The sequence below is a fragment of the Podarcis gaigeae genome, assembly GCF_964106915.1.
Source record: "Podarcis gaigeae genome assembly, chromosome: 2".
Taxonomy (NCBI): Eukaryota; Metazoa; Chordata; class Lepidosauria; order Squamata; family Lacertidae; genus Podarcis; species Podarcis gaigeae.
This window is the reverse complement of record NC_139679.1, coordinates 124,226,076-124,243,058: the sequence shown is the minus strand read 5'-3', so window position 1 is coordinate 124,243,058 and position 16,983 is coordinate 124,226,076. Positions and strand designations below refer to the sequence as shown.

General features: G+C 46.6%; 2 protein-coding genes across 5 annotated transcripts in view; one reads left to right on the top strand and one right to left on the bottom strand.

Moving 5' to 3' along the window:
• Positions 1-10,250, bottom strand: part of LOC310837486 (uncharacterized protein) — a 147,376-nt gene extending 137,126 nt beyond the window's left edge. Inside the window, exon 1 of the mRNA XM_083724145.1 lies at positions 10,016-10,250. The gene's annotated coding sequence lies outside the window, so the exon portion shown is untranslated. The remainder of the gene's footprint in view (positions 1-10,015) is intronic.
• Positions 4,581-12,960, top strand: LOC310837716 (uncharacterized protein). 4 transcript variants are annotated; one of them, XM_083724732.1, is made up of 5 exons: positions 4,581-4,665; positions 7,083-7,257; positions 7,387-7,513; positions 8,791-8,871; positions 10,263-12,960. In XM_083724732.1, exons 2-5 carry the CDS (start codon positions 7,183-7,185, stop codon positions 11,381-11,383), a joined length of 1,404 nt encoding a protein of 467 aa, XP_083580858.1. In that variant the 5' UTR covers positions 4,581-4,665; positions 7,083-7,182; the 3' UTR covers positions 11,384-12,960. The 4 variants fall into 4 exon arrangements, with proteins under 4 accessions (XP_083580858.1, XP_083580856.1, XP_083580859.1 ...); XM_083724730.1 differs by having other exon boundaries at positions 8,788-8,871; XM_083724731.1 differs by having other exon boundaries at positions 4,639-4,838; positions 8,788-8,871.
• Positions 12,961-16,983: the final 4,023 nt, after the last annotated feature.

The following is a 16,983-nucleotide window of genomic DNA, read 5'->3' as shown; positions in this document are numbered from 1 at the left end:
CCCAAATTAATGCAAAATATAGATTTTTGGGTAATATATCTGGATACACTATAAACTGGTCCAAATTGAGTTGATGTTAATAGGAAATAACTTTTTGGTTCAACCGTTTAAACAATACAAATTTCAAATTTGCAAAGACAACATTAAATTCCTTTATATATTAATACCATGACACTTGTGTCATTAAACATCAACAAAATATATCATGAGGTATCAATAGACATCGACAGGTGGGAGTCATTGAACCTGACCCTTTGGGGGAAAGTCAATGCTCTTCAAATCAACATAATACCTAGACTACTTTAGATCTTAAGAGGAATTCCAATTCACATACTGAGCAAATACTTTCTCAAAATTGAATCTTTGTTCAGAAAATATCTTTGGGGCTCTTCGGTTCCAAGAATATCTATGCAAAAATTGCAAATACTGATAAAAGAAGGAGGATTTGGGATCCCAGGCTTAGAATTGTATCATCAAGCATATTTTCTGTCAGGTACACAATTCTGAAGACCCATAACTGAAAACAACTGTCCAAATTGGGCTACGTTGGAATATTCTTAAGTAGCACCTTTAGAAAGACGGGCAGCACTTGGGTCTAAATACATTAATTCTCAAGATGCTATTGAAACAATAACACCAGTTCGAATGATATGGCACCACATGTCCAAAAAATACAAATTTGTCCTTTTCTCCCACAACAAAATGACTTTAAGAGAGTCTCTGATTTGCAAGTCTGAGCTCATTTCCTTGCCTGAAAAATATGGAAACGTTCTGTGGGAGAAATTGAGAGGTATGTCCCTCCAGTATGCAATGTATGTCTCCTTTCGGTGTATAAGAGCATATGAAGAAGCCTGCTGAGTTGGCTTGTCAACACCATTTCATCTATTTCCCCATGTTTCTGTGGAGAGACTTTGCCCCCAGTCCTCCCTTCCCTGCCCATTGCCCCTCAGGACCCTCTCAGCTCCTACTCACCTGCCCCTGCCACCACCTGGGTACCCAATTTTTTGGCCAAAGAGATGGGATAGCCAGCTCTTCTCCAAAGCAGGGGCTCACACACTCCCCAGTCATTTCTCCTTTGTCTAGAAATCCTCTCCTACCCTCCCCACACTTCTCTCCATTTCTAATTTAAAATAAAGTGGTTTTTAAAAATCCCAGCACCTTCCTTCATATTGCTGTCGCCTAAGACAGTTGCAATTGAGGGACGCGGGTGGCACTGTGGTCTAAACCACTGAGCCTAGGGCTTGCCGATCAGAAGGTTGGCGGTTCAAACCCCTGCGATGGGGTGAGCTCCTGTTGTTCGGTCCCAGCTCCTGCCCTCCTAGCAGTTCAAAAGCACAGCAAAGTGCAAGAAGATAAACAGGTACCTCTCTGGCACAAAGGTAAATGGCGTTTCCGTGCGTTGCTCTGGTTCGCTGTCTGCAGACAAATGTTGGCTCCCTTGGCCAGTAACACGAGATGAGCACCACAACCCCAGAGTCGTCCACAACTGGACCTAACAGTCAGGGGTACCTTTACCTTTACCTAAGGCAGTTGCAAGTGCCCACCCCTCTCCTTACTGCTGCTTATGGCTAAAAGCAGAGTGCCCCTTTCCTGCCCCTCCCCACCGCAATTGCCCCCCACGGCAGCCTTGGTGCAAACTGCCATGTGGTGGCAGAAGGGATATTATTTGTTCTTCTGTTTCCTCAGCCACTCTGGGCAGCTCCCAACACAATTAAGCATCAAACATTAAAAACTTCCCTAAACAGGGCTGCCATCAGATGTCTTCTAAAAGTCAGGTAGTTGTTTATTTCCTTGACATCTGATGGGAGGGTGTTCCACAGGGTGGGCGCCACCACCGAGAAGACCGTCTGCCTGGTTCCCTGTAACTTTGCTTCTTGCAGTGAGGGAACCACCAGAAGGCCTTCGGTGCTGGACCTCAGTGTCCGGGCTGAACTATGGGGGTGGAGAGGCTCCTTCAGGTATATTGGACCGAGGCCGTTTATGACTTATGACTTCTTCCTTATAATCACAAGCCGAAGGCTCTTCCCCCAACACACATTTCTCTGTGGTGGTGCCTGCACATCCACATTAATTGTGAACATCACCCAGTGCACAAAATAAAAACAACAAAAAAATAACACTTGCCGATCAGAAGGTTGGTGGTTCAAATCCTCGTGACGGGGTGAGCTCCTGTTGCTCGGTCCCAGCTCCTGCCAACCTAGCAGTTTGAAAGCACGTCAAAGTGCAAGTAGATAAATAGGTACTGCTCCAGCGGGAAGGTAAATAGTGTTTCCGTGCACTGCTCTGGTTCGCCAGAAGCGGCTTAGTCATGCTGGCCACATGACCCGGAAGCTGTCTGCGGACAAATGCCAGCTCCCTCGGCCTATAGAGCGAGATGAGAGCGCAACCCCAGAGTTGTCTATGACTGGATCTAATGGCCAGGGGGTACCTTTACCTTTTAGGCAGGGGTTACACTAGTTCAACCTTGGCAAACATGTCCAGACAAGTCCTTAGTACAAGATTAGCATAAGCAGACATGGCAGGGCAAGACCCAGGTATAAGATGAGCACAGGCAAACACCTCTGAAGTCCCACCACCCAAAGTACAATAGAACTTCCTTTGTGTGTCTGGACCACTTGGCAAGTCTTGTGATGGGATTAGGCTTTTCTTGGCCAACAATCACTTCCTGGGGTAGGAGGTGTGTATACATGTCCTCACGTTTGTGGAGGTGGCAGAGAAAAGAGTCGTTTTTTCCAAGGGCAAAATAGTGTTGACATGGAGGAAACTGGCAAAGGAGTTGATTTTATATGATGGGTAAAGCTAGGTAACTTCCCTGAGTTGTCAAGTCGAAAGGATACATTTATGCATAATATTTGTAACATTTAACAACTTTAAAGATGTGCCCCACCCCCGTAATTTCTGTAACAGTTATAAATTGGGAAAGGGTCTTCTGGCAGAAACCTGAGCACCAGGCTTGGCCCCCTCCCTCACCTGACCTCCACCCTTTGGGTGAAACCAAGGTAAGTATTTACATTTTCCTGTTTTCCCACTGAGGTTGGGTTTAGGATTGTTCTGGGTTGACCAACTGTCTGGCACTCAAGTGCCAGGATGCCAGCGATTATCCCCCAGGCAGTACATGGTCTCAGGATTCAGGGTGTTACCGGAGAAATCTGAGGGCTCTCCTGGACAAAAAACAAGGACACCAGCTAGGAATACCAGAGCAAAACAGCAGCCAGTAGGCTTGGTCTTTATTGAAGACTGTTGTGACAGGACTCCCACCCACTGCAAGATGAAGCAAGATAGAAGCCCTGAACAAAATAAGACCCCAACTTTTATTAGTTACTAATCCCCAAAACTACACCCCTAAAACTACATCACAACTACATCACAAAAAGGAGGGGTTGAGGGAAGAGTTGTGGTGGTAACCTGAGTGTCCTGTCACCTGGCTGGTTCCCCCTTTCCCCCTCCCTATGAGTACTTTCCAGGTGACAGAGGGGAGCTTGCAGTTTCCTGCCCCCAGAGGGAAGAGCTGATCATTGTCCTTTGTTTCAGTCCGTGCTGAATCCACTCCTATATGCAAGTTCTTTGTGATCTTGATTGTCTTCTGTCTAGGACCATCAGGGTTGGCATAACAACTGGGCAGGGCTCCTGTGTACATGCTGGTATGCTCAAGGGATTATGGCTGTCCCTTATCAAACCTATCCCCTTTGATAGTCCTTTCTTCATGGAGCAAAATAAAAGTGGACCGGTGTAAATCTGATGTATAGTTGATTTTCTATTAATTTATAACAGAAGTGTTGCGTATGTCGTGTGTGCATGTCGAATTTGTACAAACTGAATGATTGGGGGGGGGGGATTTCCTGCAACAAGGGATAGGGCTGCCTCTAGCTATATCCCAAACTTCTCCTCTCGTAGGCTTTTCCCTTCTGATTGGAACAATGTTGGAATAGTGTAAATGCATCACTGGAGTGATTTTATATGAATTTCTAAAGGTTTTCCCATGGAGCCAGTACATAGACACATTTATCAATGAACTAAAACAAAAAAAATTCCTTCCAGTAGCACCTTAAAGACCAACTAAGTCAGTTCTTGGTATGAGCTTTCGTGTGCATGCACACTTCTTCAGATACACAGAAATGCACACGAAAGCTCATACCAAGAACTGACTTAGTTGGTCTTTAAGGTGCTACTGGAAGGAATTTTTTTTTGTTTTGACTATGGCAGACCAACACGGCTACCCATCTGTAACTTATCAATGAACTGTTACATTTGGGAATGTGCAGCGGAGACTCTTTGCCTCATGGGGGGGGGGCAAGGTCTCTCAACCCCCTCTCCAATTTCCAGTAACACAGTAGATTTATAAATAAAACATGCTCTATTTACAAGCAAAATATTTAAACAGCTACGTTTCTACCACGGGGGGGGGGGCTATGGTCGGAAAAAGGCTGGGGGACACTGGGCTCCATGGGGGGGGGGGTCCCTTCCCATTACATTTCTAGGTCTCTGCTTGCAGGGAGGGGGGGCCAATCTCCTGCCCCTCCCCCGTCCCCCTCCGTCAATGAACTCGCTTACTAGAGAAGCAGGAAGTGACGGAGCAGGGCGGGGGGGTAGAGGCAATATTGGAGGGGTGGGGTCTCCATGCACATCCCCGGAAGAGAAGGAGGCCTGCAAAGGAGGAGGAAAGAGGTGCAAGATTTCAGGGGAGGGGGAGTGATTTGGGGTGCAGGGAGGGAGAAGAATTTGCTGTCTCTCCCCATGAACCTACAAACAGGGCACGGGGGGGGGGGGATGAAAGCAAGGAAGGGCTCCCCTTTTCCCTCTGCAAGCGGCTGCGGTGGGGCGCCTCTCCCCCAAACAAGGTTTGCATTGCAGGATGAACCCCAGAACCCTGAACTGCCGCCCCCTGGCTGAGCTGGGATCATGAAAGGGTAGGAGCCAACTCATAGGGGCCCGAGGGGTCTTCTCCCCTCCCCATAAGATATTTGAGAGGGCTGCCCCCAATATTTTATGAAAGTTGGTATCCGTGTATGCGGGGGAGGAGATATGGAGGGTGGGAGAGAGTTTGCTTTGGTGCAGGGGAAGCAGCTGGAGAACAGAGTCGCCTCTGGATTGGGGGAGATTTCGAGTGGGAGGGGTGAGAAGTGGACATTGTCAAGGGAAAATCGACTTCCGGAGGCTGATGTGAGAAGGAAGGGGGGGGTCCCCCAGCTCCCCTTTCAGAAATCCAAGTCTGGCCGGCTAAGGTTGCTTTGGCACAAAGGAAAGAGCCTTGTTGGGTTTCCCATGTTGGGGGGGGGGGTTGGTGTGCTGCTTTTGTGCCCCAAAACTGGAGGGAAGAGGCGCATTTTCCATTTCCTGAAGCATGAAAAAGCACCTTGTCGGTTTCCCTCCTGCTTGGCAAGGGAAATGGGCCCATGGATGGCAGGATTTGAAAGTGATCAAAGTCTCAGGAGCCCTTTAAAAAGCTTCAAGGCAGAGACTGGAGGAATTAAAGAAATGCCCCCTCTCCAGTTGGACTTGGGGGAAAGAGGAGGGGAGGGATGAGTTTTTAATGCTGTTTCTTTCCAAAAAGATGTTTCTCCAGATATCCTCTTGGGACTTTGTCAGAAAGGAGAATCAAAGCCCCCCCCCCCCGGGGGGGGGAGATCTGGCCTGCCTTGCAGGATTGGCCCAGCGCAGAGGTGCTGAGGGACTTTCTCTGCCAGTGCTGCCAGCCTCACTCCTGCCTGGCCTCGTCCCCTTCCAGGTTGCCAGGAGGGCCTTTTAACACTATAGGTCTTCTAAAACCCACCACCTGGGCAATGCTCACACAAGAACCCTGCAAGGTGGGCCAGGATGACAGCCAGATTGATGGGCGGGACAGAGGACAGAGTTGGTGGGGCTTTGGGGCTGACTCTGAGCTTTGTCCAGGAGCTGCCTGCCTTCCAGGGATTTTTTCCAGCCACACAAAAATACCTCAGGAGGCAGCTGGGAAGTATTGGAAAGAGGGTGTGGCGCTGGGGAAATTCCTGAGGGCCAGAGAGAGAGACAGAAAGGATTTGAGTGCCAATTTAGCCCCAGGGTCTGAGGTTACCCACCCTGCAGTTTGGGTGCTGTGCTTCCACCAGGGAGACCCAGTCTCCCATCCCCATGCTCAGGAGGGATGCCCTGTGCCCAGTTTGGACCCCCTGATTATTTCTCCTCCTGTCCTTCCTCACTGTGTAGGGAAGATAAAAGGGGAACACACACACACACACAGGTTTCTAAGAGGAAGGACTAGGGGGCCAGAAGCCACTGAACTTCATATCTCTGTCCCATAAACTACAATCCATGTTAGCGCATAGAGTGCTCTAAATATTTCCATCTGCTCCCCTTGGATGGAGCTTCTGTACCCTGGTGCCCTCCACGTGTTGCTTTTCCTCTGACTGCAAATTCTGCCCATAATTTAGGAGTTTTCCTTATTTTCTTTATTCTAAATGTATCAAAAGGTCAGAAACTGGTTTCCTGGGTGGCTGTTTGGGGGAAAGGAAAAGCGAGGTCTGCAGATGTACAGACCGTAGTGCTTTCTGCGAAGCTTCATTAAGAGTTTGGGATTTGATCCTAGAACTTTCCAAACCGAAGCTGAATGTCCCCTAAAGACTGAGGCAGCTTATAGTATTATAAAGTTCCTGTAGAAAGGATTACATTCTTCCAGTTCTTACTCCAAGATTCAATACTTTCTATTTCCGGTGTGAAAATCTCAAGTGTTCCAGAGCTTTCCAGTTTTGAGCAATGAGTTTCTGAACAGCTATTAAAACATAGAGGATGAGTTCCTGATATCTCCAATCAGCATTTTAATCAATGAAAATTGTTAACAATCCCAAATTTGGGGTACATGGTGCATTTCTTTCACTAACTATTTCATATATTTTTCATAATATGTGTTTCCATTTTGCATTTGTAATTAGAATTTATGAGTATTAATTTTTTAGAATTGTTATTTGTAATTTGTAAAAGGTATGCTATCTGTGTAAATGTCTCCCATCCTAATTAAATCTGCCTTTCTATGAACCACTCTCAGACCTCGTAGTCTAGGGCGGTACATAAATTCAGTCAATAATAATAATAATTTCTGCATTTTTCAGAGCTGTTCCCTGAATTGAAGGGCATCGTGGCAACAGCTGAGAGAGTCTCAGAAGTGGCCCAGTTTACGCCTCCTCCTCCGTCCTTTCCACTGCCAACGCAATGGCCTCCGAGACCCCCTCTGAACGGCCTCTTCTTAAAAGTGGAGTGGAAAGAGGAGCCAGGCAGCTTCCTCAGGTAGCGAAAGAGCAACGGGAGGAGGAAGGAGGGAAGAGCCACAGATGGGACAACCCAGCCTCCCTCTGTGTTGAGTGGGGATGATGGGGACCAAAGAGAAGCTCTGTTTTCTTCCTCTTCTTCTTCCAGGCCCTCTTGACCTTTGAGGAGGTGGCTGTGTTTTTCACGGAGGAGGAGTGGGCTCTGCTGGATCCAGGCCAAAGAGCTCTGCACAAGGAAGTCATGGAGGAGAATTATGAGATGGTGGCCTCTCTAGGTAAGGGCAGATTTTTATTCCTCTTGGCTGTTAGACGTTGAAGTTGGGAATCTGCTGTTTGAACCATTTATTCACGCCGTGTCTTCCTCTTTGGTGACCCCTTGTAGCCGAGTAAGACTGTCTTCCATGAACATGATCTTAACGGTGTGTCCGTAAGGGACTGTGGAGTCCAATTCTGGATCCACACATCCTTCCACAGTGGGGACATAGGTTTCCAGGTGGGAGTTGATAACGGTGAGGGTTTGCCAAATATGCTTTCCTCTTAGCTTGTTTCTCCCTTTTGGCCTGAGTTTGTGGTTCTTCAAAGTCCATGATGCCTTTGGTAAAGGTTATTTTCCTATCGGAGCACTCGCTGGCCAGTGTTTCCCAATTTTCTGTTCTTATACTGCATTTTTTTTTAAGATTTGCCTTGAGACCATCTTGAAACCTCTTTTGTTGTCCATTCTTAAGTTCCATTCTTAAGTTGGCAATAGAATAGTTGTTTTGAAGGCAATAATCAGGCATCTGAACAACATGACCAGTCCAATGAAGTTGATGTTGAAGATTGTAGTGTATAGCAATACTTCTCAGGGACGTCCCTTCCCAGAGTGAGACTGCATAGACTCCAGGGAAGAAGGCTGGGCCGGCTAAGGAGGGTAGAGGCTTGAATCCTGCTCACACTGAGAGTGATGAAAGTCTGTCCCATCCTGGAATGCAGGCTATAAATTCCCAAGACAGCACAGGGCAGACAGAGCCTGCTTCAGAGCAACTGCCGCTGTTAGATCCGGCTCAAGAGGAGGAGGAGGAAGGCCAGCTGTCCCCGAGTCTCCTCAGAGTAGGCAGAAGAGTAGAGTAGAGGCACAACGCCAGCCCAATAGGAGGTGGGTCAACCGGTGGAGGATATCCTGCTGGCGTCAACAGTGTCATCCAGTGGGTCCAACTGTCTCATTGGGAGAGGACTGAGCGAATGGCTCGGGCTGAAGCTACTGTGTAAGTACTCAATAAATCTAAGAGTAATAAACCTGCCAGCTTGCCGCTTCTTGGTATGATAGAAGCATGGTAAATCCTGGCAGCACTGTACTTTTGTCTGTAGGAAACTCTTCATAAGCTGGTATTGTGGTATGAATTCCCCACAAAAACCTCCGTAAAATCTACAAAGAGGTTTTCTGGTGGACGTCATTATTAGCTTTTAATGGGCCACCAGATACTTTGCTGTAACAAAATATTGTTATTTTGGATACTTTTACAGTCACATATGACATAAACAACTCTTCTGCTTTACTTATTCCACATAGCAGAGACTCTGATACTCAGATCTGAGCTCACCTCCTCGCTTGGAACAGAAAAAGACAGAGATGTTGTCCTGGACCAATTGAGAGGTACATACTTCCAATTTGTGTGAGACTGTAATTTCTATGTCTCCTTTCAGTGTGTAGGAATACAAAAAGATCCCTTTTGCATCAGAATGAGGGCCCATCTTTTCCAGCATCCTGGTGCAGGTTTAGGTGAGGTATACAGTGGGTTGGAATGTATCAGCAAGATATTACAGATCAGGGAGGAAGGAGAAAACCCAATACAGATACAAAGCATTTTCACTTCGGGGGGGGGGGATGAAGAATGGGCCATAGATGCCTCATCTGCATATAGAAGGGTTTTCTTGGTGTTCAGTGCTACATGGGAGTTGAAAGTAGAACTGGATACTAAGGGTTCATAGAATCATAGAGTTGGAAGAGACCACAAGGGCCATCGAGTCCAACCCCCTGCCAAGCAGGAAACACCATCAGAGCACTCCTGACATATGGTTGTCAAGCCTCTGCTTGAAGACCTCCAAAGAAGGAGACTCCACCACACTCCTTGGCAGCAAATTCCACTGTCGAACAGCTCTTACTGTCAGGAAGTTCTTCCTAATGTTTAGGTGGAATCTTCTTTCTTGTAGTTTGGATCCATTGCTCCGTGTCCGCTTCTCTGGAGCAGCAGAAAACAACCTTTCTCCCTCCTCTATGTGACATCCGTTTATATATTTGAACATGGCTATCATATCACCCCTTAACCTCCTCTTCTCCAGGCTAAACATGCCCAGCTCCCTTAGCCGTTCCTCATAAGGCATCGTTTCCAGGCCTTTGACCATTTTGGTTGCCCTCCTCTGGACACGTTCCAGTTTGTCAGTGTCCTCCTTGAACTTTGTGCCCAGAACTGGACACAGTACTCCAGGTGAGGTCTGACCAGAGCAGAATACAGTGGCACTATTACCTCCCTTGATCTAGATGCTATACTCCTATTGTTGCAGCCCAGGTTCTTCAGGCTATTTTCAGATTTCCTTTCCTTTCCTGAAACTTTAGTACATAGGAGAGGGAGGTATGCTAGAAGTGTTAAAATAAGAGAATGTGCTGATTGGTCTTGCTGTGTGTTAAGTTCTCTTGTTCATTTCCTTAAATTGTTGTTGTTGTTTAGTTGTTTAGTCGTGTCCGAGGCATACTTGTCTTCCACTGCCTCCCGCAGTTTGGTCAAACTCATGCTGGTAACCTCGAAAACACTATCCAACCATCTCGTCCTCTGTCGTCCCCTTCTCCTTGTGCTCTCCATCTTTCCCAACATCAGGGTCTTTTCCAGGGAGTCTTCTCTTCTCATGAGGTGGCCAAAGTATTGGAGCCTCAGCTTCAGGATCTGTCCTTCCAGTGAGCACTCAGAGCTGATTTTCTTAAGAATGGATAGGTTTGATCTTCTTCCTTAAATACTTAGCAATATTTTCTTATCTCCCACTTTAAACCAGGTGATGGAGGAGGCAATCAGAATATTGAAGGGCCATCTGCAAAGTACTTAAGTGTGAGTGAACACCTTAGCACCCATCTACAAACTAACACAGGAGAGAAACCCTTTAAATGCATGGAGTGCGGAAAGAGCTTCAGTAAAAATGGAAACCTTACTGTACATAAACAAATTCACACAGGGAACAAACCATTTAGATGTATGCAGTGTGGAAAGAGCTTCAGACAATGTTCACACCTTACTATACATCTACGAACTCACACAGGGGAGAAACCTTTTAAATGTATGGAGTGCGGAAAGAGCTTCAGTGAGAGTGGAAAACTTACTATACACCAACGAATTCACACAGGGGAGAAGCCCTTTAAATGTATGGATTGTGGAAAGAGTTTCACTGAGAGTGGAGGGCTTAGAAATCATCAGCGGACTCACACAGGGGAGAAACCATATAAATGTTTGGAGTGTGGAAAGAGCTTCATTCGTAGTGGGAAACTCACTCTACACCAACAAAGTCACACCGGGGAGAAACCATTTAAATGTATTTGTGGGAAGGCTTTCAGTCATAGTGGAGCTCTTGCAACACATCAACGAACTCATACAGGGGAGAAACCATTTAAATGTATTGAGTGTGGAAAGAACTTCAGTGAAGCTTCAAAACTGACCATACATCTACGAACCCACACAGGGGAGAAACCCTTTAAATGTTTAGAGTGTGGACAGAGTTTCAGTCACAATGGAACACTTACTAGACATCAGCGAACTCACACAGGTGAGAAACCATACAAATGTACTGTTTGTGGAAAGTGCTTCAGTGCCAGCGGAAGCCTTACTCTACATCAACGAACTCATACAGGGGAGAAACCATATAAATGTTTGGAGTGTGGAAAGAGCTTCATTTGTAGTGGGAGACTCACTGTGCACCAACAAAGTCACACCGGGAGTAAACCATTTAAATGTATTTGTGGGAAGGCTTTCAGTCAGAGTGGAGCTCTTGCAACACATCAACGAACTCATACAGGAGAGAAACCATTTAAATGTCCGGATTGTGGGAAGGGTTTCAGTGATAGTAGAACTCTTAGAAGACACCAGCGATCTCACACAGTGGAGAAGCCCTTTAAATGTATGTAGTGCTGAAAGAGCTTCAGTAAAAATAGGAGACTTGCCATACATCAACAAATTCACACAAGGGAGAAACCATTTAGATCAGGGGTGTCCAAACTTTTTTCAAAGAGGGCCAGATTTGATGAAGTGAATATGTGTGGGGGCTGACCAAAGTTGTTTTTTTAGGATTGAAGTTGTTGAGCTTTTGGCAGGATTTCCCCCCAAGGTTTTTGAGGTTTTTTTAGGATTTTACCCCAGGAAATAAACTGCCACAGGGGCCGGAATAAACCGACTTTGGACATGCCTGATTAAAATGTATGGTATGTGGAAAGAGCTTAAGTCAGAGTGCAAGCCTTACTACACATCAACAAACTCACAAAGGGAAAAAACCATTTAAATGTATGAATTGTGGGAAGTGCTTTAATCGGAATGGAGCTCTTAAAAGACATCAACAAACTAATACAGGGGAGAAACCATTTAAATGTATAGAGTGTGGAAAGGGCTTCAATGGAAATGAAATTCTTAGAAGACCACAAAGATCTCACAGAGAAGCAACTGTTTAAATGGAAGGAGTGTGGAAAGTATTTCAGTTAATAAGCACTTACATAGTGTTACGGGGGAGAACCCATTTAGTTTTATGGAGTATGTCATGTTTTTCCCACAGAGTTCACTTTGTCCCTCATATCAGCAAACTCATATAAGGAAAAATCAATTGTAAATGCATGGAGTAATTTTGATTTTCTGATGTTTGTATGGAAAGTTGTACATACATGTATTAAGGCAATGAAGGTAATGTCTCATACAGTGGTGCCTCTGGTTACATACGCTTCAGGTTACAGACTCCGCTAACCCAGAAATAGTACCTCAGGTTAAGAACTTTGCTTCAGGATGAGAACAGAAATCGTGCTCTGGCGGCGCAGCGGGAGGCCCCATTAGCTAAAGTGGTGCTTCAGGTTAAGAACAGTTTCAGGTTAAGAACAGGCCTCCGGAACGAATTAAGTACTTAACCTGAGGTACCACTGTATATGAAAGATGCAATGTACTGTTAGGGATGTGCAGAAGGTGACTCTCGAGGGCTCATTGAGGGTGAACATGGGCTGAGAATCCACTGATATTTGGTCTTTGGCAGAGAGAATTGGGAGTCCAGGGTCTTCTAGTCCAACTCCCAGTTTATGCCCGGACACTGAGGTCCAGCACCGAGGGCCTTTTGGCGGTTCCCTCGTTGTGAGAAGCCAAGCTACAGGGAACCAGGCAGAGGGCCTTCTCGGTAGTGGCGCCCACCCTGTGGAACGCCCTCCCACCAGATGTCAAAGAGAAAAATACCAAACTTTTAGAAGACATCTAAAGGCAGCCCTGTTTAGGGAAGCTTTTAATGTTTAATAGGTTATTTTAGTGTTTTGTTGGAAGCCGCCCAGAGTGGCTAGGGGGACCCAGCCAGATGGGCGGGGTATAAATAATAAATTATTATTATTATTATTAGATCAGCGGTAAAAATCACATTTTTATAGTTGCAATAAAGGAACAATGAAAACACAGAAAGACTGGAAAGTAATCCTTAAAATATCCTACGTTGTTTATATTTTATAAATTCATTGTTTTACCTTTCCTTCTCATTCATGGCTACATTAACGGCAAAGGGGATCAAATCCCTGGTGGCAGCTGGAATAAAGGAGGTGCTGAGGGGAACAAACAACATGGGGAGGGAAGGTGGCACAAGGAAATGTGGGCATTGCCAGTGGTTTCAGGAGAGTCATTTCGCTGCGGAGAGAGGATTCTCTGTGCCCAAGTAATTGGCCCATCTTTCAGAAATCTGTAGAAAGAGCAGGCAGTATAGGAGGCTGAAAGCAGAGTTTATATGGAGCTGCTCCTCCCTCTGCCGGCATTGAGCATTTGCCCATGACATGAAGCAGCCACAAACAAGTGCTACAAGATGCCCACAGTTGGACTTCACCCCCAAAGGCCCCCCTCCTCCATCGCCCCCCAAGACAGACGGATGCCAACAGGGTCTCTTTGCCTGACAAGGATTTCACCTGGGACCTCCTGCATGCAAAGCATGTGGGGGTGGGAGAGAGAGTCCCTTCCCACTACATTCCTAGGTCTCTGCTTGCAGGGAGGGGGGTCACCCTTCTTATTTTCAATGTCAGTTTTGCCATTTCAGCTATTCCATTAGTTTGACTTTCCAATCTTCTTTGGCTGGGACATGGATGCCAACAGGGGTCTCTTTTTCTGCCGGGATTGCACCTGGGACCTCCTGCATGCAAAGCATTGAATTCAAGACCTTTAAAAAATATATATAATTTTTTCAAATACAGTATTTGCCATAATATTACAGGACGATCACTCCAATCCTCAATCCCACATCACGGTCATGTTGGCTCCCCTAATCCCCTCAATAGGAACCCAACTACCCATCTGCTTGGCTAGACATTTTCAATCATTATATACCCTTCACAAATACCTCTGTGATGCTGATGCTGAAGATGATGGTGGTGGCATTAAAGTATTCTGCCCTTCTTCATTCAAGGGAGACCAGATTGTGCCAAAAGTATATTTTTGGGAGATGTCTTTGTTTAGACACAGATGGGGTGTGAGGAATTCTGTATGGTTCTCCACCTCCTTTTTCTTCCTCTCAGCAAACATCCTGTGAGGTGGGCTGGGCTGAGATGCAGGGACTGGCCCAAGGTCTCCAGTGACGGGATCTGAACACAGGTCTCCCAGGTGCAACACAGGAGCCACTGCAGCACCTTGACTTGTGATTAAGCCGTTTTGATGGGCTTCCCAAGTCCAACCTTTTCCTGAAAGGCACACAACAGCGGCCCCAGTACACAGGAAGACGCTTTCTAGTGCTGTCAGATCTTTGGTCCACTGAGGTCAGGTTTGTCCTCACTGACAAACATGAACTTTGTGCATGCTCTGGTTTTGGGGACAACCCATATTTGTAATGATTTTGGGTGGTCTCTCAGTTACCACGTCTGAAGTTTTAAAAGGGCTCCTGTCCTCCTTGCAAGGAGCAGACGGACTCTGCTTGCAACTGATGCAATGAAGACAAGCCTGCCTTGTTTTGCTTTCCTGCTGACCCATAGCAGACCTTCCTAGGGGGGTTGGCTGCAAAGCCAACCCAAACCTTTTACAACAACAGCCTGTACAGTGGTACCTCGGGTTAAGTACTTACTTTGTTCCGGAGGTCTGTTCTTAACCTGAAACTGTTCTTAACCTGAAGCACCACTTTAGCTAATGGGGCCTCCTGCTGCTGCTGTGCTGCCGGAGAACAATTTCTGTTCTCATCCTGAAGCAAAGATCTTCTATAAATAAATTTATTGATTTTCATCCAGTTATACATTTTAAACCGAATACAACATATTATACCTGTTTTGAACTTCCTTCAGCGCCTCTGACAATCATCCATATTTATACCTTTGATACACATTCCCTTTTTTCATATTGCCATTATTCCTCCTTACTCCCGTTGTTTTTTTTAAATAAACAATACTTATTTGTATTTTTACAGTGCTTCTTGAAATCCCACTAACGTTGTATTTATACCACAAATGTTTTTCAGATAATCCACCAGTTTTCCCCAGTCCTCGATGAACTTTTGGTCTTTAGTAAATCTGATTTTCCCAGTTAATTTGTCCAGTTCCGCATAGTCTATCAATTTTAATCTCTATTCTTCTATCGTCGGTATCTCCTCTTGTTTCCACTTCTGGGCCAGCAGGATTCTGGCTGCCATTACAGCATAATGGAAAAGCTTATAGTCCTTTCTTCTTATGTCCTTTCCTACAATACCTAAAAGAAAAGCTTCTGGTTTTTTCACAAAAGTATATCTTAATATTTTTTTCATCTCATTATATATCATTTCCCAGAAACTTTTAACTGAAGCAAAGATCTTAACCCGAGGTACTATTTCTGGGTTAGCGGAGTCTGTAACCTGAAGCGTATGTAACCCGAGGTACCACTGTAATAGTATCCCTTCTCATGTGACCAAGCCAGCCGAAATACAGCCCCACTTAGGCTCTTTTCTGCTCCAAAGGAAATTTCCAGTCATGCTTTTACCGTAACAACATGCAGGCACATTATTGAGGGTCACCCCCCCCCCCAATTTCAGTGTACATTAAACAATTAACAGGAAAGAGACCTTTTCTGGTCACTCTCCTGTACCAAAATATCTTCGCCCTGCTTTCTCCCACCCAATGTGAGGCTGGGTTGATTTCCTTGCTTCAAAGAGGATCTTGAAATGCAAATGTTTAGAGGAGGTGGAGACACCCCCCCCTCTGCAGCTGGATTCCTTGGATCCACCTGCCCAACACTGCAGATCCCCAGAGGTAAGGTGTGGGGAGGGGAGACTTTTCATGTCTTCATCTCATCCCCCCCTCCCAACCACATCCTTTCCTTTCCTCCCCTTCCTTCTGGTGGTTGAATATTGTGCAACTTTACACCCCTCCCCTCTTTATCATTGCACCCAGAGCCCCCCCCACCTCCCACCCCCCTTTCGCCTCTCAGCTGTGGGGAGGAGGCCACTGTGAATTATTAATAGCAGCAGCAGCAGTTCCCTCTCTGATCTGGCCGGCAGAGACTCTTTGCCTCATAGTGGGGAGGGGGGCTCTCCAATTTCTGGTAACGCAGTGGATTTCTTAATAAAAACTATAAAGGAAACATGCACTATGTAGCAAAATATTTAAATAGCTACCTTTCTACTGGCAGGACAGGGGGCGGGGAGCACAGGAAGGAAATAAGGTCGGGAGGGGGCCATGGTCGGGAAAAGGCTGGGGGACACTGGGCTCCATGGGGGGGGGTCCCCTTCCCACTATATTTCTAGGTCTCTGCTTGCAGGGAGGGGGGCCAATCTCCTGCCCCTCCCCCGTCCCCCTCCGTCAATGAACTCTTCCTATAGAGGCAGGAAGTGATGGAGGGGGCGGGGGAGGGTAGAGGCAATGTTGGAGGGGGTGGGGTCTCCATGCACATCCCCGGAAGAGAAGGAGGCCTGCAAAGGAGGAGGGAAAAGGTGCAACATTTCGGGAGGGGGGGTGATTTGGGGTGCAGGGAGGGAGAAGAATTTGCTTTCCCTCCCCATGAACCTACAAACAGGGCACGGGGGGGGATGAAAGCAAGGAAGGGCTCCCCTTTTCCCTCTGCAAGAGGCTACGGGGGGTGTGCCTCTCCCCGAAACAAGGTTTGCATTGCAGGATGAACCCCAGAATCCTAATCTACCGCCCCCTGCCTCAGTCGGGATCATGAAAGGGTAGGAGCCAACTCATAGGGGGCCGAGGGGTCTTCTCCCCCGCCCCCATAAGATGTTTGGAAGAGCTGCCCCCACTATTTTATTCAAGTTAGCATCCGTGTATGGGGAGGGGGGGAGATATGGAGGGTGGGAGGGAGTCTACCTTGGTGCAGGGGAAGCAGCTGGAGAACAGAGTCGTCTCCGGATTGGGAGAGAGGGGGGAGATTTCGAATTGGGTGGGGGTGAAAGATGTACAGTGTCAAGGGGAAATCGGCCTCCGGAGCTTCCTGAGTAAGAAAGAGGCTGATGGGAGAAGGAAGGGGGCAGACCCCCAACTCTCCTTTCAGAAATACTAGTCTGGCCGGCTGAGGTTGCTTTGGCACAAAGGAAAGAGCCTTGTTGGGTTTCC

What these genes read in the sequence shown, in the direction of transcription:
- LOC310837716 (XM_083724730.1), top strand. Translation starts at nt 7,183, where the DNA reads ATGGCCTCCGAGACCCCCTCTGAACGGCCTCTTCTTAAAAGTGGAGTG. An exon ending in GAGCCAGGCAGCTTCCTCAG is followed by an intron (nt 7,258 to 7,386) that starts GTAGCGAAAGAG and finishes TTCTTCTTCCAG; the next exon opens with GCCCTCTTGACCTTTGAGGA. An exon ending in TGAGATGGTGGCCTCTCTAG is followed by an intron (nt 7,514 to 8,787) that starts GTAAGGGCAGAT and finishes TATTCCACATAG; the next exon opens with CAGAGACTCTGATACTCAGA.